The sequence below is a fragment of the Bos taurus genome, chromosome 6, assembly GCF_002263795.3.
Source record: "Bos taurus isolate L1 Dominette 01449 registration number 42190680 breed Hereford chromosome 6, ARS-UCD2.0, whole genome shotgun sequence".
NCBI lineage: Eukaryota > Metazoa > Chordata > Mammalia > Artiodactyla > Bovidae > Bos > Bos taurus.
The window spans coordinates 93,162,727-93,187,139 of NC_037333.1; the positions used below are offsets into that span (position 1 = coordinate 93,162,727).

The 24,413-nt window shown below is 40.4% G+C and overlaps 1 protein-coding gene and 1 long non-coding RNA gene across 3 annotated transcripts in view; one reads left to right on the plus strand and one right to left on the minus strand.

Moving 5' to 3' along the window:
• Window positions 1-18,845, minus strand: part of LOC132345533 (uncharacterized) — a 29,893-nt gene extending 11,048 nt beyond the window's left edge. The window contains exon 1 of one of the 2 annotated variants that reach the window (XR_009494933.1): window positions 18,774-18,845. This is a non-coding gene — a long non-coding RNA (uncharacterized lncRNA). Of the gene's footprint in view, window positions 1-18,752 lie in introns of both variants that reach the window. The other variant, XR_009494932.1, reaches the window with a different exon arrangement.
• Window positions 1-24,413, plus strand: part of FRAS1 (Fraser extracellular matrix complex subunit 1) — a 534,366-nt gene that overhangs the window by 401,605 nt on the left and 108,348 nt on the right. Inside the window, 6 exon segments of the mRNA XM_059887796.1 lie at window positions 2,348-2,462; window positions 4,755-4,892; window positions 7,445-7,477; window positions 18,702-18,833; window positions 19,877-20,002; window positions 21,955-22,202. Of these exon segments, the coding sequence (XP_059743779.1) occupies window positions 2,348-2,462; window positions 4,755-4,892; window positions 7,445-7,477; window positions 18,702-18,833; window positions 19,877-20,002; window positions 21,955-22,202 (792 nt within the window).

The following is a 24,413-nucleotide window of genomic DNA, read 5'->3' on the forward strand; positions in this document are numbered from 1 at the left end:
GGGACTTAACTTTATTCTGAGTAACATGGAGAGCCGTTGCAGGGTGTTGAGCAGAGGCCTAATGGCCTTTTTAAAGGCATCGCCTGGTGGCTGTGTGGAAGTAGACTCTTGAGGAGAGAGAGAGAGAGCAGGTGGGAGGCCATGGTGGGAGGCCAGGTGTGGGATCTAGATCCCCGCAGGGTGGTGGCAATGTCATGAGGAGAAGTGATTGGATTCTGGATGTATTCAGAGGTAATATGGGTATTATGAAAGCCATTATTCTGTAATCTTCTTATGCTGACAGATAGTTTAATAGAAAAGTGTCTTCTATAATGATTTCCATGAAATTTAATCTCATATTTCTTACTGTTTCATTGATAAATATTGAACATTCCAAATAGCCAATATTAAAATTGATTATGCTTTGATGTACCTCCACCTCAATATTGCTTTCTTGAGAGAATCAAGTCCTTGCTTTTTCTACTTAGTGTCTATTTCTGTTAGTAAAGAAATTATATCAATAAATTCTGTAATAAAATGTCTGCTTTCTTGGCTATAATGCATTTCTCTTTTCCATTATTCTGTGTTCATAGTAATTCTCTTTTCCTATCACTTTATTGTTTTAGGGACATCTAGATTTTCAAAAATATCCCATAATACCTTGAGAATGTTCAGTTATTCTGATGGTTTTGAGAGTAAAAGTTGGCAAACAGTATTGAACAGTGCGCTCAGCCTACACTTTTTGTCCACGTATCTGTGCCTACATGTGTATGTGTTTACAGATGTGTGCACACATGCATGGGCTGTAAACACCTTGCATAGGGTATGTATTTTTCTTGTGTTGCCCTTCCCCGTTTTATTTTAGAGAGACCAGCTGCTATTTGCAATTCTGATTTTCCTTGCTCATTACATTCCAGACCTGAGCAACGACTTGAAATATGGCTCTGTACTAGAGGGGTTGTCCTAGCCTGCAAGTGCTGCCTCTCCCCAGGACAAGTATGGCTTGGGGACAATTACAAAATAACTGGAACCTTCAGTCTTTTCATGGTTAAAAGGAAGAACACCATGCCCTCCTCCATGAGACTTCCTGAGCCCTTCTTATTCCTTTCCTAGATGGGAAATTCCTTCTGAAAGTAGCAGAGCTTGGAAGAGCAGTTTGTTGTTCAGTCGCTCAGTCATGTTCAACTCTGTGACCCCATGGACTGCAGCACATCAGGCTTCTCTGTCCTTCACGATCTCCTGGAATTTGCCCAAACTGATGGTGTTGCCATCCAACCATCTCATTCTCTATTGTCCCCTTCTCCTCTCTCCCTCAATCTTTCCCAGCATCAAGGTCTTTTCCAGTGAGTCTATGAACAGTATGAAAGAGCAGGAGAGCATGTCAAACTCTAACCCTTCAGGGGTCAATTAGAAAGAGCCTGTGATGAACCAGATATTTTTGTTCTGTTTTAGTATCAATATGTGTGACCTAGGCAAAGGGCCCATGTTCACTCTCCTTTTCAATTCCTCTCCAGTATGTTTCTGCTGCTGTTCCCAAATCTCTGTTAAGCCTGGTCATGGAATTCTGAATCTCTCTGTCTTTTTTAATGTTGTCACTGTTAATGGGTTGTGAACCCACACAGGCGAATGGATAGTGAGAGCTATACACACATTGACTTTCCAATTAATTTCACTTGACTCCTTCATTGGGTCCTGAAAGCTAGAAGTGGAAAGCAATATCTGGTTCTTTAGAACAGTACAATGGAGACAAAAGGAAATACTATTTCTATAAGCTTTAATAAACACGTAGCTCTTAAACCTCTGAACTCCAATGGTGAGCTTCTTTGGCATTTGAGGCAAGTTCATCTTTAGCCATTGGAAACCATCAAAGTTAAAGAAAAGAATGCATCACAGTTCCCGTCAGCAAGCTGGGGGGTTGGGAGAAATTCTCACCAGATACCATCTTAGCCCATTAAATTAGAGGAATAGAGCTGTAAGGATCCAGCTGTGAACAGTAGAATCACCAACTGTGATAGTTTATTTCCAAACATGTACCGCTGTGAGCTCTAACCAGGAATAAGTGATCATACTGGGACTCCCACAGCATGTGCGGGCATAAACCCAGGAGGCCAAGGGCAGGGGAGAGAAGGGTCAGGTGCAAGACCCGAAGAGAGCTCTGTAACCCCGTGAGATGCTTAAGGCAGGGACAAGTCTGCAATGTGGGAGAACCAATCCTTCTTTTGAACTCTCAGAGAAAATTTTGCTCTCTGTGACGAATTAAAAAACCCAGAAAAAGTTGTTGTTTTTTTTTTAATGGGTTTTGTTTTTGCCTCTGGCTTTTGTTTTCATCATGCCATTTTTTTCTTCTTCCCTCTCAAATTTTGTGTAGGCTCGGGAAGATGGCCTGACTGTGATTCAGCCTCATTCTCTCTCCTTTGTAAACTCTGAGAGGCCAAACAGAAAGCTAATATACAACATCACTCTACCGCTGCATCCAAATCAAGGTAAGACAGGCAGTAAGCGATCTTTTGAGTGATGCTCTTTGTCTTCTATTGTTGACCAGCCCTCAAAGCGCTGGAATTCTGTCTTCTTCTACTTGTTGAGGATTTAAGGAGTAACAGTTATTCATCACCTCTGAGTTTAGAGCCAGTTGAGAGGGAGACACTATGGTCGGACAGGTGGAGATGAATGTGTCAGCTTTGGTACTGACAGAGTGGTACTGGAGAGCACAGTGTGCAAATAACTTCATCACTCTTTGAGCTTCCCTCCCACCCCCATGTGCAGGCACAGCTGGACAGATCTAAGCACACCTGTAGCGACAGAGCCTGCCTTGGTGAGGCTCTCATGAGAGAGAGTGGAACAGAGTCAGCATGTGCTAAGGACAAACTAAGATCATGGTATACAGTCCCATCACTTCATGGCAAATAGATGGGGAAACAATGGAAACAGTGACAGACTTTATTTTCTTGGGCTCCCAAATCACTGCAGATGGTGACTGCAACCATGAAATTAAAAGACGCTTGTTCCTTGGAAGAAAATCTATGACAAACCTAGACAGTGTACTAAAAAGCAGAGGTATCACTTTACTGACAAAGGTCCACATAGTCAAAGCTGTGGTTTTTCCACTAGTCGCATATGGAAGTGACAGTTGGACCGCAAAGAAAGCTGAGCACCAAAGAACTGATGCTTTCAACCTGTGGTGCTGAAGAAGACTTTTGAGAGTCCCTTGGACTGCAAGGAGATCCAACCAGTCCATCCTAAAGGAAAGCAACCCTGAATGTTCATTGGAAGGACTGATGCTGAAGCTGATGCTCAAGTACTTTGGGTACCCGATGCAGAGTCTACTCATTGGAAAAGACCCTGAAGCTGGGAAAGACTGAAGGCAAAAGAAGAGGGCGGCAGAGGATGAGATCATCATCATCAGAGATGAGAGCATCAGCGACTCAATGAGCATGAATTTGAACAAATTCCAGGAGATAGTGGAGGACAGAGGAGCCTGGTGCTGCAGTCCATAGGGTTGCAAAGTCAGACACAACTTAACACCGAACAACCACAAAGAACAAGGACCTCTGCCAGACAACCCGGGGGGCTGACCCACACAAACTCAGTTTTCCCTCAGGTGGATAAGTTACTCCTCCTCTTTCTTTTTAACCAAGGGAATAAATACTGTTTATGACTTCTTTAAGTTTACATAGTGCTCCTACATATTAATACCCTGTGAGCTTCAAAAAAAACAAATATATTTACAGTAGCGTTATCGGTCACCCAGATGAATTCTCCAGGCCAGAATACTGGAGTGGGTTAGCCATTCCCTTCTCCAAGGGGATCTTCCCAACACAGGGATCAAACCTAGGTCTCCCACATTGCAGGTAGATTCTTTACCAGCTGAACCACCAGGGAAGCCCATCAGTTCTGTACCTGTGAAATTTAGAAACCACAGGCATATCTTCAGCCCCTAAGACATTTGTAACTTAAAGGTAATCCAGTTCTTTGAATAATCAAGATCCACGTTATTGTTGCCAGAAATCATCACAGAGACTATGGAGTTTCTGAAGGAAAGAAAGTGGATTGAAAAAAAGTCTTTACAGCCTCACCAGGAGTTTGTGCCATTTTGGAGCGACTTTCACCTTTGAACTTGAATTTAATTGAGAGAATCTCATAATTACCGTTCATTGTCTATGACTTGTGAGGATCTCCCTGGTCTAAGCTACATTAGAGGGCAATAGTTTGCATCTTACAATTGTTTGTGAGCAATGAATCCTGTGCTGTGCTGTGCTTAGTCTCTCAGTTGTGTTCAACTCTTTGTGACCCCATCGACTGTAGCCCACCAGGCTCCTCTATCCACTGGGATTCTCCAAGCAAGAATACTGGAGTGGGTTGCCATTCCTCCAGGGGATCTTCCCAACCCAGGTGTCGAACCCAGGTCTCCCGCATTGTAGACAAATTCTTTACCATCTGAGCCATCAGGGAAGCCCAAGAATACCAGAGTGGGTAGCCTGTCCCTTCTCCAGGGGAATTTCCCAACCCAGGAATTGAACCAGCGTCTCCTGCATTGCAGGCGATTTCTTTACCAGCTGAGCTACCCGGGAAGCCTGCAACGAATCCTAGGCAAGAGTATTTGGGTTTCAGAGTTACCCCTTTCTTGAATAACCAGGGAATAGTATGCCAAGAACAACTCGAGAGCAATTGTTCCTGAAGGATGACTTCCACCAGTGGAAAAGGCAGCTTTATGTCTCTAATTATTGTCAGCCATCAGAATTACTGCTGATGCTCATGCAGACTCTCTTTCTTTTCAGGCATCATCGAACACAGGGACCAGCCTCACTCTCCCATCCGGTATTTCTCCCAGGAAGACGTTAACCAGGGCAACATCATGTACCGTCCTCCCACTGCAGCCCCCCACCTCCAGGAGATCAGGGCCTTCTCCTTTGCTGGTAATGCTTTTATTCCCCTCTATTTTGAGGTGCCCAAACTGCTCTCTGTGAAGCTTCATGGCATACTTTCAATAAATCTTTATTTTGTGTCTCCTAAATGGCCAGGCCTGAATGAGGCCTTGGAGAGCTAGTGGTGAGCAAAAAAAGGCATCTTGGCAAGTTTGGGGATCTAGGTATAGAGACAAAATTTGAGAAATATTCTCACTAAGGGAGGTTTAATTGCAGGCTGAGATAAGTGCTCTAAAAATAAGGAAGAAAGTTCATCCCTCAGTAAGGGATGTTCAGTTGCAGGCTGAGATAAAAGATTCGGAAGACTAAGATATGCAGGCTAAAGATAAGGAACTGGATGTAGCAAGTCTGACCTAGACTAAGGGTACACTGGAGGCTGCCTCAGGGAGGTCTTGATGGTGGAGGGGTGAGTAGGAGCTAACTAGGCTGAGTGTGTGTTGGGATCTTTGGGAGAACATTCTGGAAAGAAGGACATGCAGCCCTGTGCAGAGGCCCTGGGAGAGAGAGAATGTGACTTTCTGGGGACTGAAAAAAGTCTTTGTGTCTGGAATGTGGAGGGTTGAGCAGAGTGGGGATGAACCTGGATGGGAAGAGAGAGGGCAGGGGCCCTGTGAGCCTGCAGAGACATGGAGCTTTATCCCAAGAACAAGAAGAACCTGGTGGAGGTTTTAAGATACAGGGGGCTGGCTTTTCATAAGGAACTCTTTGACTGCAGTGAAGAGAGAGGATTTGAAGAGGAGGCCATGGCAGATGGGCATGTGTGAGAGGAATCTAGTGATAAGGATCCCATGCAGGCACCTTTTGGGATTAAAACCAGGATTTGACAAAAAATACCTTTTAAAAAAAGAAAAAGTTGGCCAAGAGAATAACTCCCATTTCTAATTCAAGCAAGTGTATGCCCTTCCATTAAGTCAAGACAGCCTTAATCCTTGCCACCCCCTTATGTCTCCCTTTGACCGAGTATTCAAAGCTGCCAAGTTTTAAGTCTCTTCCCCTAGATACTGGGATGGCCAAGAAATTCATTCAGATTTTTCCACACCATCTTATGGAAAAGCCCAGATGAACTTTTTGGTCAGCCTTGACACTTCTCTGCTTTGGAATGCCTCTAAAAATCCTGAAGCCTGTTTCTTTATGATCTTTAAGATGTTATGTCCTTTGTGGCTCAGAGGTAAAGCATCTGCATGCAATGTGGGACACCAGGGTTCAATCCCTGGGTTGGGTAGATCCCCTAGAAGAGGGCATGGCAACCTACTCCAGTATTCTTGACTGGGAAATCTCATGGACGGGGAGCCGGTTGAGCTACAGGCCATGGGGTCACAAAGAGTAGGACATGACTGAGCAACTAACACTTTCACACTTTCAACACAATTAATATAGAGTATATAATTGGTATAGTAGCTTGAATCATGCAGAACAGTTGGTGATTTCTAATGGTGAGTTGAACACGGGTTGAATAGTTTCAGAGTTATGTTTTATAGTATGGCAAAGTTTTAAAGTAATATTTGCCACTATTTATATAGATGGAATTGTCCAGAAGATAATTAACTCAGATTGAAAATCCCTAAGCACTGGGATAAACCTCTTCTCTAAGAAGTATCCTCAGTGTTTGTGTGTGTGTTTAGTCACTAAGTCATGTCCGACTCCTCGCGACCCCATGGACTGTAACCCGCCAGACTCCTCTGTCCGTGGGATTTTCCCAGGCAAAAATACTGGAGTGGGTTGCCATTTCCTTCTCTAATCCCCAGTGTTTCCTAGCTAGATACCTCACAGCCAGTGAAAATGTTTCATGATCCTCTAACCCCAACTTTATAAGACCTACTTTTTACAAGAAACTCAGGTTATCCAGGGATTAGAGGAAAAGACAACATGTCAGCCCGGGTTGAAGTTATTTCTGAATCCACTATATTCACCTGTGTTTCTGGAGCCTTTTTAGGGAGAGCAGAGTTGTATCCTGTATAATCTATGGGATAAACGCCACGAGATAAATCTCTCACGCTGTTACAGTGTGTAGATCAATGTCCCAGGCATCACTCAATTCTACAGTGAAACTGACCCACCAGCAAGCCTTGTCAGTAATATATGACATTACCCACATTTACTGATTTGTAGGATTTTATGTACTGGTAAAATGGGACCTGAATGAATCTATTATAAATCACTCTAACTGCTGTGATATAAAATTATTCCACTCTGTGGTTCTTTTTGTTACTTAAAATTAGTATTGGCATCATTAAATTCAACATAATGTTAGCAAACAATCTGGTGCTCTTTCCTTAAACCCCATGGACCATAGTTCACCAGGTTCCTCTGTCCATGAGGCAAGAACACTGGAGTGAGTATCCATTCCGTAGGGGATCTTACTGACCCAGGGATTGAACCCAGGTTGCAGACAGATTTTTTGCCGTTTGAGCCATCAGAGAAGCCCCCCCTTAAACCATGATAATTTATTTTTCTAACTTCTCTCCTAATATATTTTACTTTTTCCATCCATTGGTGGCCCCCAGATGTTCAATATAATGATTTTCTGTCTCCTGTTCTCTCAGGTCTCCCAGAATCGGTGAAATTCCACTTCACAGGTAAAAATTTTAATCACAGTCTTTTAAGAAACCTTGTTTTTGCTCTCTTCATTGTTACTTTAGCTATTTTCTAAGAGCTATTTAAAAGTTACATAACACAAATTTCTTCTAAAATAATCACATGCTAGTTAGATAGTGATAGCTCAACTTCATATTTATAGGGAAAATCTCCACCAAGGATACGAAAGATTAGTGTTCTTTAAGCCCAATTTCAACTTGTTCGATTATTTATTAAAAAGAAGTAATAATGGTTAAGATCTCAGACTTTGAATCCAGTCTGTCTCAGGTTCAGCCTGCTTTATGAAAGTTTCTTAACCTTTCTGTGCCTCCATGCCTTATCCATCAATGGGGATAATAAATAATAATTATATATGTGTAGAGCTTCCAAACCCTGGAGGAGGGCATGACAACCCACTCCAGTATTCTTGTCTGGAGAATTCCATGGACAGAGGAGCCTGGCAGGCTACAGTTCATAGGGTTGCACAGAGTCAAACATGACTGAAGTGACTTAGCACGCACACATGCTGCTGCTGCTGCTAAGTCCCTTCAGTCGTGTCCGAGTCTGTGCGACCCCACAGAGGGCAGCCCACCAGGCTCCCCCGTCCCTGGGATTCTCCAGGCAAGAACACTGGAGTGGGTTGCCATTTCCCCCTCCAATGCATGAAAGTGAGAAGTGAAAGCGAAGTTGTTCAGTCGTGTCCAACTTTTCGTGACCCCATGGACTGCAGCCCACCAGGCTCCTCCATCCATGGGATTTTCCAGGCAAGAGTACTGGAGTGGGGTGCCATTGCCTTCTCCAGCACTCATGCATAGAGTTCCCAAAATAGTGATTGGCACATACATGCCTGCCTCACTTTATTGCACTTTTTTGTGCTTCACAGATATTGCATTTTTTATAAATTGAAGGTTTGTGGCACCCCAGCATAGAACAAGTTTTTCAGTGCCATTTTTCTAGAAGCATTTCTTACTTCCTGTCTCTATTACATTTTGATCATTCTTGTAACATTTCAAACTTTTTCATTATTATTGTATTTGTTATGGTGATCTGTGATGGGTGATCTTTGATGTTAATATTGTGATTGTTTTGGGGACACCAGGAACTTGCTGATATAAGACAGTAAGCTTAATAAATGTTGTCTGTGTTCTGTCTGTCACACCAACCGGCCATTCCTCCATCGCTCTCCTTCTCTTGGGGCCTCCATATTTCCTGAGACCCAACAATATTGAAGTTAAACCAATTAATAACCCTACAATGACCTCTAAGTGTTCAAGTGAAAGAAAGAGTCACACATCTCTCACTTTAAATTAAAAACTAGAAATAATTAAGCTTAGTAAGGAAAGAATGTCAAAAGCTAAAATAGGCTAAAAACTAGGTCTCTTGTGCCAAACAGCCAAGTTGTGAATACGACAGAAAAGTTCTTGAAGGAAATTAAAAGTGCTACTCCAATGAACACACAAATGATAAGAAAGCAAAGCAGCCTTGTTGCTGATAGGAATGGCCTGGGTAGAAGTTTAAACCAGCCACAACATTCCCTTAAGCTAAAGTTTAATCCAGTACGAGATCCTAACTCTCAATTCTGTGAAAGCTAAGAGAGGTGAGAAGCTACAGAAGAAAAGTTTGAAGCTAGCAGAGGTTGATTCATGGGATTAAGGAAAGAAGCCATCTTAATAACATGAAAGTACAAGGTAAAGCTACAAGTGCTGATATAAAAGCTGCAGCAAGTTGTCCAGAAGATCTAGCTTGGCTAATTCATGAAGGTGGTGACACTGAAGAACAAATTTTCAGTGTGGGTGAAACAGCCTTGCGCTAGAAGAAGATGCTATCTAGGACTTTCATAGCTATAGAGGAGAAGTCAGTCCCTGGCTTCAAAGGACAGGCTGTATTGTTAAAGGCTAATACAGCTGGTGACTTTAAATTGAAACCAATGCTTATTTACCATTCCAAAACTCCTAGGGCCCTTAAGAATTAGGTATTGAACCTACTCCATCTGTGCTCTATATATGGAACAACAAAGCCTGGATGACAGCAAATCTGTGTACAACATGGCTTGCTGAGTATTTTAAGCTCAGTCTTGAGATCTACTACTTGGGGATAAATGATTTGTTTCAAAATATTGCTTCTTATTGACAGTATATCTGGTGCCCAAGAGCTCTGATGGAGATGTACAATGAGATTAATGTTGTGTTCACACCTGTTAGCATAGCATCCATTCTGCAACCCATAGATCGAGGAGTAATTTTGACTTTCCATCTTATTATGTAACATACACAATTTGTGATGCTATGGTTAACATAGATAGGGATTCCTGTGATGGATCTGTGCAAAATATATTGACAACCTTCTGGAAGGGATTCACCATTCTAGATGTCATTAAGAACATTCATTTGTAGAAGAGGTCAAAATATCAACATTTACAGGTGTTTGAAGAAAGTTCATTCCAACCTTCTTGAATGACTTTCAGGGGGTTGAGACTTTAGTGGAGGAAGTAACTGCAGATATGGAAATAACAAGAGAACTAAAATCAGAAGTGGAGTGTCAGATATGTCTGAATGCTGCTATCTCATGATATAACTTAAATGAATGAGTTGTTTCTTCAGTTCAGTTCAGTCGTTCAGTTGTGTCCAACTCTTTGCAACCCCGTGGACTGCAGCACGCCAGGCCTCCCTGTCCATCACCAATTCCCAGAGTTTATTCAAACTCCTGTCCATTGAGTCGGTGATGCATCCAACCATCTTATCTTCTGTCGTCCCCTTCTCCTCTCACCTTCAATCTTTCCCAGCATCAGGGTCTTTTCAAATGAGTCAGCTCTTCGCATCAGGTGGCCAAAGTATTGGAGTTTCAGCTTCAACACCAGTCCTTCCAATGAATATTCAGGGCTGATTTCCTTTAGGATGGACTGGTTGGATCTCCTTGCAGTCTAAGGGACTCTCAAGAGTCTTCTCCAACACCACAGTTCAAAAGCATCAATTCTTTGGCACTCAGCTTTCTTTATAATCCAACTCTCACATCCATACATGACTATTGGAAAAACCATAACCTTGACTAGATGGACCTTTGTTGGCAAAGTAATGTCTCTGCTTTTTAATATGCTGCCTAGGTTGGTCATAACTTTCTTTCCAAGGAGTAAGTGTCTTAATTTCATGGCTCTAGTCACCATCTACAGTGATTTTGGAGCCAAAAAAAAAATAAAGTCTGCCACTGTTTCCACTATTTCTCCATCTGTTTGCCATGAAGTGATGGGATCGGATGCCATGGTCTTAGTTTTCTGAATGTTGAGCTTTAAGCCAACTTTTTCACTCTCCTCTTTCATTTTCATCAAGAGGCTTTTTAGTTCTTCACTTTCTTCCATAAAGGTGGTGTCATCTGCATATCTGAGGTTATTGATATTTCTCCCAGCAATCTTCATTCCAATTGTTTCTTCTGGATTAGCAAAGAAAATGGTCACTTGAGATTAAATGTACTCCTATTGAAGACGCTGCAAAGATTACTGAAATGACAACAAAGGATTTAGAATATTACAAAAAGCTTAGTTGATGAAGCAGCATTAGGGTTTGAGAAGACTGACTCCAATTTTGCAAGATATTCTGTGGATAAGATGCTGTCAAACAGCATTGTGTGCTACAGAGAAATTTTTGCAAAAGGAGGACCCAATCAGTACAGTGAACTGCATTGTCTTATTTTAAGAAATTGCCACCACAATCCCAGCCTTCAGCAACCACCACCATGATCAGTCAGCAGCCATCAACACTGATTCAAAGTCCTCCACCAGCAAAAAATATTATAATTCACTGGAGGCTTAGATGATGGCTAGCATATTTAGCAATAAATTATTTTTCTAATTAAGATATGTACATTATTTTTTAATGTACATGCATAATGCTTAACATAATGCTATGGCACACTTATTAGACTACAATGTAGTGTAAACATAATTTTTATACACACTAGGAAGCCAAAAAATTCGTGTGACTTGCTTCATTATAGCATTCACTTTATTGCAGTCATCTGAAACAAAACCTGAAATATCTGAAGCATGCCTATAATCATCACTACATGATGCTCAGCTAATGAATGAATGAGCTTTCCTGGTGGCTCAGATCGTAAAGAATATGTCTGCAATGCAGGAAACCCTGGTTTGATCTCTGGATCAGGAAGATCCCCTGGAAAAGGAAATGGCTACACACTCCAGTATTCTTGCCTAAAGAATTCCATGGACAGAGGAGCCTGGCGGGCTATAGTCCAGGGGGTCTAAAGGAGTTGGAAATAATGAGTGAATAACATTTTCACTTTTCATAGTCTAAAATAGAGCCTTTCATTGAATGCTTTGCTACTGGAAGCAAAAGTGTTGTGACCCAGAGAGTGAGTTGTGATCGCTGTGTGTGAAAGATCTCAGCATCCTAGTTTTAGTTCAAAGTGTGATAGAAGCTGAGTGCCAGTAAGCAAAAACAGAAGCAGAGCTGGCATCTATGCTGATGTGAAATAGAGACATGCTTTCTTATATAGATCTAGAGTGAGGTGATTGACCATAACTGGCATTGATACATTGCTGTTTCCTTGGGATTGACTATTTTGTTAGAGTCAACCATCCACACGTCCTATTACAGTTCATGTAGGGCTAAATGTTGGTGAGAGAGAATGTCATCTCCCTAAAATTCTCAGATATTCATTTGTTCTTTAAAGGCTAAAAAATCACACTTGAAGCAACAGTAAATTTAGTCTTCCATCATTGTTTTTTTTTTACTTTTTATTATTTTTTGAGATTTAATTGATGTATATGTATGAATGTAAAACATGTAGTTGATGTATAACATTTCAGGTGTACAACAGAATGAGTGATGTTTATATATACTGTGAAATGACCACCACAATAAGTCTAGTTAACATCTGTCACCATGTAAAGTTAGTAAATGTTTTTCCTGTGATAAAAACTTTATTCTCTTAGCAACTTTCAACTATGCCAAATGATATTATTAATGATTATAATCACCATATTGTTGTTGTTGTTCAATTTCTAAATTATGTCTGACTTTTTGCAACCTCAAAGCAAAACGTATGAAGACCCTCAAGGGGAACCACTTTTTGACAATATTCAGTTCAGTTCAGTTGTGTCCGACTCTTTGCGACCCCATGAATTGCAGCATGCCTGGCCTCCCTGTCCATTACCAACTCCCGGAGTTCACTCAGACTCACGTCCATCGAGGCAGTGATGCCATCCAGCCATCTCATCCTCTGTTGTCCCCTTCTCCTCCTGTCCCCAATCCCTCCCAGCATCAGGGTCTTTTCCAATGACTCAACTCTTTGCATAAGGTGGCCAAAGTACTGGAGTTTCAGCTTTAGCATCATTTCTTCCAAAGAACACCCAGGACTGATCTCCTTTAGAATGGACTGGTTGGATCTCCTTGCAGTCCAAGGGACTCTCAAGAGTCTTCTCCAACACCACAGTTCAAAAGCATCAATTCTTCAGCACTCAGCTTTCTTCACAGTCCAACTCTCACATCCATACATGACCACAGGAAAAACCATAGCCTTGACTAGACGGACCTTTGTTGGCAAAGTCATGTCTCCGCTTTTGAATATGCTATCTAGGTTGGTCATAACTTTCCTTCCAAGGAGTAAGCATCTTTTAATTTCAAGGCCGCAATCACCATCTGCAGTGATTTTAGAGCCCAGAAAAATAAAGTCTGACACTGTTTCCACTGTTTCCCCATCTATGTGCCATGAAGTGATGGGACTGGATACCATGATCTTAGTTTTCTGAATGTTGAGCTTTAAGCCAACTTTTTCACTCTCCTCTTTCACTTTCATCAAGAGGCTTTTTAGCTCCTCTTCACTTTCTGCCATAAGGGTGGTGTCATCTGCATATCTGCAGTTATTGTTATTTCTCCCAGCAATCTTGATTCCAGCTTGTGCTTCTTCCAGCCCAGCGTTTCTCATGATGTACTCTGCATAGAAGTTAAATAAGCAGGGTGACAATATACAGCCTTGACATACTCCTTTTCCTGTTTGGGACCAGTCTGTTTGTCCATGTCCAGTTCTAACTGTTGCTTTCTGACCTGCACACAGATTTCTCAAGAGGCAGGTCAGGTGGTCTGGTATTCCCATCTCTTTCAGAATTTTCCACAGTTTATTGTGATCCACACAGTCAAAGGCTTTGGCATAGTCAATAAAGCAGAAATAGATGTTTTTCTGGAACTCTCTTGCTTTTTCGATGATGTTGGCAATTTGATCTCTGGTTCCTCTGCCTTTTCTAAGACCAGCTTGAACATCTGGAAGTTTATGGTCCACGTATTGCTGAATATTAATTCTTCTAATTCATGGTCAGAAATATCTTCCCACGTATTTGTGTCTTCAGTTTCTTTCACTGGTGTCATATAGTTTTCATATTACAGGTCTTTCCCTTGCTTTAATAAATTTATCCCTACATGTTTAATTTTTTGATACAACTCTAAACGAGGTTATTTTTCTAATTTCCCTTTCTAATGGTTTGTTATTAGTGTACAGAATGCAACCAATTTTTGTGTATTGATTTTGTATCCTGCAACTTTACTGAATTTATTCGTTCTCTCAGTTTTTTGGTGAAGTCTTTAAGGTTTTCTATGTATAATATTTCATCTGCAAATACTGACAATTTTCTTTTATTCTGATTTGGACACCTTTTATCTCTTTTTCTATTATTGTGTCATTGTTGAAAAGAGCCCATTGTCGGCTCATTTCTAGACTTCTTGATTATTAAACAATTTGCAGTATTACTTGTATTTAAGCCTTACAGCAATATTGTAAATATAGGTTTTATTTTAGCATTTTAAAGCTGAGAAAACTAAGGATCATTATAGTAGTTATCTGCCCATGTGTCTATACTTGGTAAACAGCACAACCAGGATTGTAATATAAGTTTCTGACTTTTCTGTGTTTAGTCTGGTCTGTATGTGTTCTGATCATGAAAAACAAACAAGTATCATGGTAGTGTGCCAGTTTAGATTTTAAGCCTCAATACTAATCTGAAAGCTTGAATAGGTGAAGGGGTTAACTATTAACTTCCCCAAGACTTTAAGTTAAATGATCCATGAACCTATTATACAGAGTAAAGAAAATAGACCTTGGGCTGACCTTAAATTAATTTATCTTGTTTCTGCCTGAGGTTCCTTTATTTTACTGTTCAGTGATTTTAAAAAATTTTTATTTTAGACAAATTTTTTTTTAGAGCAGTTTTGGGTTTACAACAAAATTGAAAGGAAGGTACAGACATTTTCCCTGTGCCCCCTACCCCAGCACATGCATAGCTTAGCCTCTCCAGTTGTCAGTATCAGTCACTAGAATGGTACACTTTTCACCAAGGATAAATCAGCACTGACACATAATCACCCAAAGTCGAGTTTACTCTAGAGTTCACTCTTGTTATTTTGCATCCTATGGGTTTAGACCTATGTATGGCATTTATCCATCATTGTATCATACAGAGTTGATACTGTAATGCCCTAAAATTTTTCTGTGCTTTGCCTATGCCCCTCCTGCAACCCCTACTTCCCACCTTTCGCAAACACTATTCTTTTTATTGCCTTCCATGGTTTTACCCTTTTCAGAATATCATATAGTTGAATTCATACTTTTTAGACTGGCTTCTTTCAGTTAGCAATATGCGTTTAAGATTCCTCCATGTCTTTTCATAGCTTGGTAGCTCATTTATTTTAGTGTTGAGTGATATTCCATTGTCTAGCTGTACCATAGTTTATTTATCCATTCCCCTGCTAAAGGACATTTTGAGTGCTTCTAAGTTTGGGCCATTATGAATAAAGATGCTGGAACCATCTGTGTGCAGATTTTTTGTGTAGACTTTTGGTGAAAGAGCCAATCTAAAAAGTATGAGACAAGAAACAATTTGACTATTTCTCAGAGAAATCAAAAACGTTGCTTAAAGAGAGGGTTAGACATGCAATTAACATTTTGATTGTAATTTCTTACGTTTGCTTGCTAAGCCCTGCACCATCATGGTATATTTTGTTGTCATGTAATTTGTATTAGGCTTTCCACATGGCTTGGTGGTAAGGAATCTGCCTGCCAATGCAGAAGACACAAGAGACGCGGGTTTGATTCCTGGGTCGGAAGAATCCCCTTGGAGGAGGAAATGGCAATGAACTCCAGTATTCTTCCTTGAGAAATCCTATGGACAGAGGAGCTAGTGGGCTATAGTTCATAGGGTCACAAAGAGTCAGACGTGACTGAGCGACCAAGCATTCACAAATTTGTACTAAAAAATAACTTTCCTCCCTTTACTTATAGAGGCAAGGATATACCTTGGTCACACGGATAGTTGAGTGATATGACCAAAGCTGTTTAAGTTTTTGGTCTTTCCTCCTCTTCTGTAGGGTAAGGATGGTGAAGGCTCCCAAAGGTGCTCCTCACTTCAAAAAAAATCAATGTAAAACATTAAAAAATTGTATTTTGCAATTATTTATTTTTATTTAACAAAAGGCCTTCTTAACTTAGATTCCAAGCACTTCAGAGAATCCAGAATCCACTGAAATTTATGGAAAGTTGGTTCACTTGTCCTCAAGCTCCCCAAAATTAAGAGTCATTGGTCCCAGGGCTTCCCTGGTGGTCCAATGTTTAGGACTTCACCTTCCAGTGCAAGAGGTGAGGGTTCGATCCCTGGTCAGGGAACTAAGATCCCGTATGGCCAAAACACCAGAACATAAATCAGAAGCAATATAGTAACAAATTCAGTAAATACTTTTAAAAAATGGTCCACATAAAAATCTAAAGAAAAATAGAGGAAACATTAAGAAAAAAAAAGAAGAATCATTGATCCCTATCTCTGACCATCCAGAGAGCATGAAAGACTGAACTCAAAGAAGCAGATGTAAGAACTTTGACATTTGACCAAACGACCACAGTCATAAAACCGTCATTCTCCCAGGGATAATATCGTCTGTCCTTCAGGAGGGCTCTTTCTGGACTTCTCTAAGGACATGGAACAGACCTTGTAAAATCCAACCATATCTTTTAGTTGTGTTCTAAAGGAAAAGACAAATCTAAAACCTGTATGTACTTATTAGCAGGAGTCAATAAGTGATGCTTTAGAACGTCCCTGGTGGCTCAGACGGTAAAGCGTCTGTCTACAATGCGGGAGACCCAGGTTCAATCCCTGGTTTGGGAAGATCCCCTGGAGAAGGAAATGGCAATCCACTCCAGTACTCTTGCCTGGAAAATCCCATGGACAGAGGAGCCTGGTAGGCTACAGTCCATGGGGTCGCAAAGAGTCAGACACGACTGAGCGACTTCACTTTCAAGTGATGCTTTACTTGGCTGAAGTAGAGGTCAAATTCTCACTGACTTGTTACCAAGTCCAGGAGAAAGTAGAAAAGTAAAAAATTCCTTGTAATGAACCCATGTATAAGCAGACCACGCATTTAAAGTATCAACAGTGCAGCTTTTTCAGTAGGCACTGCAGATAAACCCATTGATGAGTCAGTGGTGCAGGTGTTCCTACAAACCTGACTTTTAGAGAAGGGAAGGCATGTGGGGTATGGAAAAATAGAAACAAGAACCAAGGGTCTGGCAATTCTGCTTTCATTTCCCTCCAGGGATCAGCTTTCACTTGGATACCTCAGGTAATCCAAATAAAATATTAAGGTCACTGCTTTATTCACAAAGATGTCTTCCACTTATTGCATTGGACATAATGACCAGGTAAAAACGGGTCTGCTTACTTCCAAACAAATACCATTAGAATTATGTGTAGACATTTCTATCCTTTTAAAAAATTATTTTCTGATGAGACATAGACAAGTTATTTCTAAAAGAGTTTTCTTGAAAATGTATTTCTCTGGAACACTGGAAGAATGAATTAAGTCTACAGTAATTCAAAAAATAAAAGCTTTTATCGGCATTACCTATGAGTGCATATTTGAAAATTCTGAAAGAGATGGGAATACCAGACCACCCGACCTGCCTCTTGAGAAACCTGTATGCAGGTCAGGAAGCAACAGTTAGAACTGGACATGGAACAACAGACTGGTTCCAAATAGGAAAAGGAGTACATCAAGGCTGTATATTGTCACCCTGCTTATTTAACTTCTATGCAGAGTACATCATGAGAAACGCTGGGCTGGAAGAAGCACAAGCTGGAATCAAGATTGCTGGGAGAAATATCAATAACCTCAGATATGCAGATGACACTACCCTTATGGCAGAAAGTGAAGAGGAACTAAAAACCTCTTGATGATAGTGAAAGAGGAGAGTGAAAAAGTTGGCTTAAAGCTCAACATTCAGAAAACTAAGATCATGGTATCCGGTCTCATCACTTCATGGGAAATAGATGGGGAAACAGTGGAAACAGTGTCAGACTTTTTCTGGGCTCCAAAATCACTGCAGATTGTGACTGCAGCCATGAAATTAAAAGATGCTTACTCCTTGGAAGGAAAGTTATGAAAAACCTAGATAGCATATTCAAAAGCAGAGACATTACTTTGCCAACAAAGGTCCGTCTAGTCAAGGCTATGGTTTTTCCTGTGGTCATGTATGGATGTGAGAGTTGGACTGTGAAGAAGGCTGAGCACTGAAGAATTGATGCTTTTGAACTGTGGTGTTGGAGAAAACTCTTGAGAGTCCCTTGGACTGCAAGGAGATCCAACCAGTTCATTCTAAAGGAGATCAGTCCTGGGTGTTCTTTGGAAGGACTGATGCTGAATCTGAAACTCCAATACTTTGGCCACCTCATGTGAAGTGTTGACTCATTGGAAAAGACCCTGATGCTGGGAGGGATTGGGGGCAGGAGGAAAAGGGGACGACAGAGGATGAGATGGCTGGGTGGCATCACTGACTCGATGGACATGAGTTTGAGTGAACTCCAGGAGTTGGCGATGGACAGGGAGGCCTGGCATGCTGCAATTCATGGGGTCGCAAAAGAGTCGGACACGACTGAGCAACTGAACTGAACTGAACATTTATCAATATCACCTTGTGAAAATTACTTCTTAAAATGACTGTGTTATTATGGTCCTTTAGCCTCCTTGTTATTCAGTAGAAAGAGCTTTGTTAGAATAGCTCACAGTATCTTCACTTGCTGCCTTATTCTTTCCATTTGTAAGCATCTCTTCAGAGTCTTAAGGTAATAAAAAAAAAAAAAAACTTTTAGCTACAAGTTTATAGAACTTGCCTAAAGGTGACCAGACTACAAGGTGATTTATGCCTCTGTGTGTGTGTGTGTGTGTGTATCCTTTCTAGTTTCTGATGGAGAGCACACGAGTCCAGAGATGGCCCTCACCATTCACTTACTTCGCACAGATCAGTACCCACCAGTGTTCCAGGTCACAGCTCCTCTGCTTGTGGTCAGCCCAGGAGGCAGCACTTCTATAGGTAAGAACTGAGAACCTGCAAGACAATGACTAGAAGATGGAACCCTATGTCATTAACAGTCCCTGTTTAAACCTCTTCATGGTTACCAAAAAGTAGTGAGCTTCTCTTCCAGAAGTTGCATGCTTTCTCAGCCATGGCAGTCCCTTTGGCCATTGCCATGCAAATGGAAGCAAGAGAGAGAAGGAAATAAACCCTTCAGAGGCCAGTGCTCCGTGATGGAATACAACACGGAATTCATTTTCCAGCCTCCAGGAGTTTGATTTGTTGCCATCACTAAAATATAAAGTAACAGAGAGCAGAGAAGAGATGTGAGGGAAATGGTTTCAATGGCTGCTCTTGTTTCTACTGAGAAAGGGAAAAGTAACAGGAGTGGCAGATCACAATAACCTTCAGAAGTTGTGAAGAGCTAGAGTTGACCCAAGTGTTTTTTATGTGATTTTATTTACGTATTAGTATACTTCCTCTTTAGAAGTGTATTCTTTTACCAAGAATGTCTGAAAAGGGAAGAGTGGATATTTTTATTTTTGTAAGGTGTGTTCTTATACATCCTTATCCAGTTTCTACATGTCAGTATTGGCCTAAAGTGAATTATCATTCAACTTATTAGCAAGTCATAGATATAAAGATAACTGTCCCTTCTGCCCCACTCCTTCTCTTGTGCTGTGGTGGCCAGAGCAACCATTATTAAAATAAGCTGGCTTCTCTATAGATTCGGAGAAAGGAGAAGGGAAGAAACAATAGTAAGCAGAAACAACTTCCAAAACCTGCCTAGTTATGTGGACTGCCATTCCCTCATTTGTATGGGAGAAAAAAGGTGTTCTGAATTTGGAACTACCGACTCATAAGTAAACTCTTAAGGAACTTACAATTTGTGAATTGGCTGTATTAAGTTTTCTCTCTTTTGTGGTCGATTCAGTTTAGCGTCTTTGTAACCATCGGGTTTCCCACAACATGGCTTCCAGCCTGGCCTGGGGCTTTACTGTACACCGAGTATAGAGTTGCTAACATCCACAGCTCACCATGCTCTATTCTCCTGACTACAGAACTTCAGCTGGTAGTACGAGACATGGAAACAGTGCCTGAAGAACTCCTCTTTGAGCTTCGGAAGCCTCCACAGCATGGCGTGCTTATTAAGTACACAGCTGGGTCACCAGGGCCCATGGCCACAGGTAGCCTGCTCACTCCGTCACTGGCCTCCTGGAACTTCTATTTTTTTTTAACTATTTTAATTTTATTGGAGTATAGTTGATTTACAATGTTTTGATAGTTTCAGGTGTATAGCAAAGTGATTCAGTTACACATGTACTTATATTCATTCTTTTTTAGATTCTCTTCTCGTATAGTTATTGTTCTTGCTCCACAGTTGATTTTATGTCTCTGACAAGAAGTAAAGCAATATTGTGGGATAAACTATAAGGAGGTGCTTAGAAAGGGAAGACCTTTACTGTTTAGTCCATTGACTAAAGTACTGGGGACTTGCTTCTCTGCACTACCACCCACACTCCAAAACTATGAAGCTCTTTTCTCAGGTTGTATATAAAATTGATTTCTGAAGTCTGGAGTGAGTACATTTAGAACAACCTCATATGAGTTGTCAGCTCCGTGTGCATCTTCACAGTATCTTAAACGCTCTGACTCTTAGAGTATAAGCTGCATGTATTTTCATCCATTAAAAAAAGTGGTTATGTGACCAGCTTTCCAAAATAATATTTATTGTACTTTATCCAGTTATAAAAATCATACATGCTGATTATTTAGGAAATACAGAAAAGTTCAAAGAACACAACTGAATCTAATTTTTAATAGTTGGCTCTCATATATTGAAGTGAATATTGTTTCAAAATTGTCACCTTGGGATGCTATATACTTATTGTGACAATCCGTATTTTCTCAAAACTTTCATGGAATTCCTAATAGGCATGTAATAATGTGTTCTTCTGAATATTGCTGCAGAGGGAGAGTGCCAAATTTTTTACCTTGAAGCTACGTGGGATTTGTAAGAACAATAAATAGGCACTTGGGATTCACAAAGACAGATTTTTTTTTAAAAAAGTTACTGAGCAAAAGAAGTGTCACTATGATAGATTTCTGGTATCCTAAGGGATCTATGTTAGGAGCATAACAGTCATAGCCCAGTTTCTTTAGGATTATATTTAACCAACATTTGTGTAATTAATATGTGAGTTTGAAAGATGTTTGTAAAATATTAGTTTTATTATCGTTTTAAGGAACAATTACACTAGCATCAAGAGAAGGCTTGGAAGAAGAAAACAAAGAATGGATAAATTCTTTAGTTTTCTTATATAACATCAATTATTATAGTCAGTAATCTGTGAGGAAATAGAGTTGAATAGAACATCTAAGAAGACCAGTTCCTCAGCTGTGCTCAGGAGTCATGGGGCCCCATGGCACTAAAGCAGCATTTCTCATAAAAAGGATTCTATGACCAAACACTTTTGAGAAGCTTTCATATTGTATATTGACGATTCTAGAATTCTAGTGAATCCTGACATTTAAATATTTTAAATTTTGTTTAAACCTATTTTTCTTAAATGTTTATGACCTTGAAAATTTTTTTTCTGTTTGACACCTATCACCTAATTATGAATAGACTTTCACAGAGTAGGTTTCTAGACTTACACAGAGTAGGTTTCTAACTTCAACTATACTTTTCAAGTTTTAAGTGTTTTTTAACTTTCTTAACTTTTAAAATAAATCATCAGTATCATGATTAGATTCTAGAAGGGCTCTCATAGAGAATAGAAGCATGCTCTGTATTGTCTAGAATGAAACAGTGAAGAGTGGAGCTTAGAGAGGCAGATCTTGGCTCCATCTGATTTAAAGCTTTAAAAAAATTTTTAGATTTATCACCAGTTGAATTAGCTCCCTTGTAAAATGGTGAGCCTCCCACCTTGAGCCATGTTGAAGGACAGGCTAAAGAACCCTTTTCAAGGATAGTGTAAAAATACATTGGGTGTTTGGTTGAACTAATTAGCTTACAACTCCCAGGGTTTATGATCCTATATGTGCTTTGAAATCCTGAGTACAAAGGTGTTATGGAAATGAATAGCATTGTTCCCAGAAGTTCCCGGTTTTTTGCAATTTGTTTTGTTCTTGAAAGGTGACACTTTCACATATGAGGATGTAGAGAAAAATGTCCTGCGGTATCTACACGATGGCTCATCTGCCCGGGAGGACAGCATGGAGATCTCAGTCACAGACGGCCTCTCAGCCACAACAGTGGACGTGAGGGTGGAGGTATCACCGGCTGAGGCCCAGGGGCCCCGACTGGCTGCTGGTGCCTCGCTGAGCGTCACGGTTGCCAGTAAAAGCACAGCTGTGATCACTCGGTCACACCTGGCTTACGTGGTAAGTTCCTTCTTTTGTCTTTTTGTCCACTGCATCCTCTGATCAGGTTGACTAGAAAGTGATGCCCGTGGCTGAACATTTGGGCCATCAGGTCTATGGCCATAAAAGAGCTTTTTGTCAGCTTCCCTATCATTCTGCTCTTTGCAGTAGTAATGCTCTTTATTCCAGCTGTTCTCACTGTTTCCCCAGCAGAAAAGTGAATGAGCAGAACATTGATGAAAATGCACTGAAAATGCACAATGAGATGGGTGATTTGCACTAGGAAACTAACAATTTCAAAAAGTCCAAGTTCCCATATTTTAAGCTCACTCCATAGTATTTCAAATGGGAATTTTAGAGAAAGATCAACTTAGAAGAATTTACCCACCAATGACTGATAAGTTATGGTATTTCATGGCTCACTTTTCTGAGAGAAAGCCCACTTCTCACTAGCGTTTGTCTCAGGTCCAGCTCTGGACCGAATGCTGGCATGCTTGTTTGGCAGGATTCCTGACTCACCCTCCATTCCTTGCCCCATGAGAAGCAGGGACCAAGGATAGATTCAGAAACTGTTGTTTTTTCCACTAGTCTGATCTTAATTTGATATGTGATCCTGGTTAATTAAACTCATCTTCTTTCCTTGACTTTACCTCTGGAGCTAAGGATAGTGAGGATAATTAATTTTATTTTTCATGTATGTATGTTGTGAATATAAACTCTCCGTGTAAAAATCATAATGAGTAGTTTTGACAAATACACTGAAATAAAAATGGTTATCTGAATGATAATCACTCTTAGTATTGAATTTTTCCTTTGCTAATCTTAAAATTTCCTCCAATAACCTGGCCTTTAAAAAAATTACTGTATAGTTTTATGAAATCCTTTTCTGAGCTGAAGAATATGGCTATAAAATCTAGGCCTGAATAGTAGCATGTAAGATAAAGCATTGGCCTGGGAACAATTGCTTCAATTGCTTTTGCACAGATTTTCCCCTAAAATTGTCTTTTCTTAACTTATGGGAAACTGCTTTCCACCCTGATTCTTCTCGTGGGTCTAGTACATTTTCAGAACACCTTTGGCTTTGTTTTTAAATTGACAGGTGATTCTTACCCTAGGTAATGGCCTTTTGAGTCTTATGAAACATGAATTCATAAAAATTTATGAATACAGATTTAATCAATAGATCACCAAGGCTTGAAAAATGTTTGACAGACCAAAATAGGATTCCAGAAGCAGTTCCTTCCCATTAAGTGCATATTATGAGCTGCAGATCAAAATGCAAGCCCATTGGCAACTGAATATGTATTTTCAGAAATTGATTGAATGTGAATTTACCCACTGGAGCAGAAAGAAGACTCCAAAAGAATTATTCTAGCTCACTGAAAGCATAGCATCTTTTAAAGACTTAGCTAAGTTATTTATTAATACTAACTTTCTCTGAGTGTTGTGGAAGAATTTTTTGCTTAATGTCATGGGAAGATTTTTCTAGGTATGCATAGTTAGTGAGTTTGCTGTGAACATCCAGAAAAGTAGGAAAAGCCATCCAAAACCTTGGTCATAAATGGGGCAGCTGTTGTGTTGTGCTCGTGTCTGACTCTTTGCAACCCCATGGACTGTAGCCCACCAGGCTCCTCTGTCCGTGGGATTTTCCCAGTAAGAATACGGGAGTGGGTGGCCATTCCCTTCTCCAGGGGATCTTTCCGACCCAGGGATCGAATCCACGTCTCCTGTATCTCCTGCATTGCAGGCAGATTCTTTATCGCTGAACCACTGGGGAAACCCAGACTATAAGGGAAAGGAACATGTGAGCCTGTTCTTAATTACAGTATCGTGAACGCAAGAAGGTCAAATGACGTCAGGAGAAACAAAAGGCAAAAATGGGATTCTGTGTGATTTGCTTCTTAATGGTGGTTTCCTGTACACAATTTGCTATGTACTGCAAGGAAACAAGTAGGCGAGGGATGTGTGGGTTTTATGGTTAAAATGAATGGGTTCTCGTCCAAGCTTACCACTTTTGCTAATGTAATAACCCTTGACATGTTATTAAACTCCCTAGGGCTCAGTTGTCTCATTTGTAATATGGAGAGGATGATACAAGATTAATCTTAAATAGCTAATAGAATTGCTATGCACTAGCCAAAAATATACTAATTCAAGATAAACCATCTATAATAATATTACATAATGCATATGAGGTATAAATGTAACAAAAGATGTGTAACTTCTAGGGAA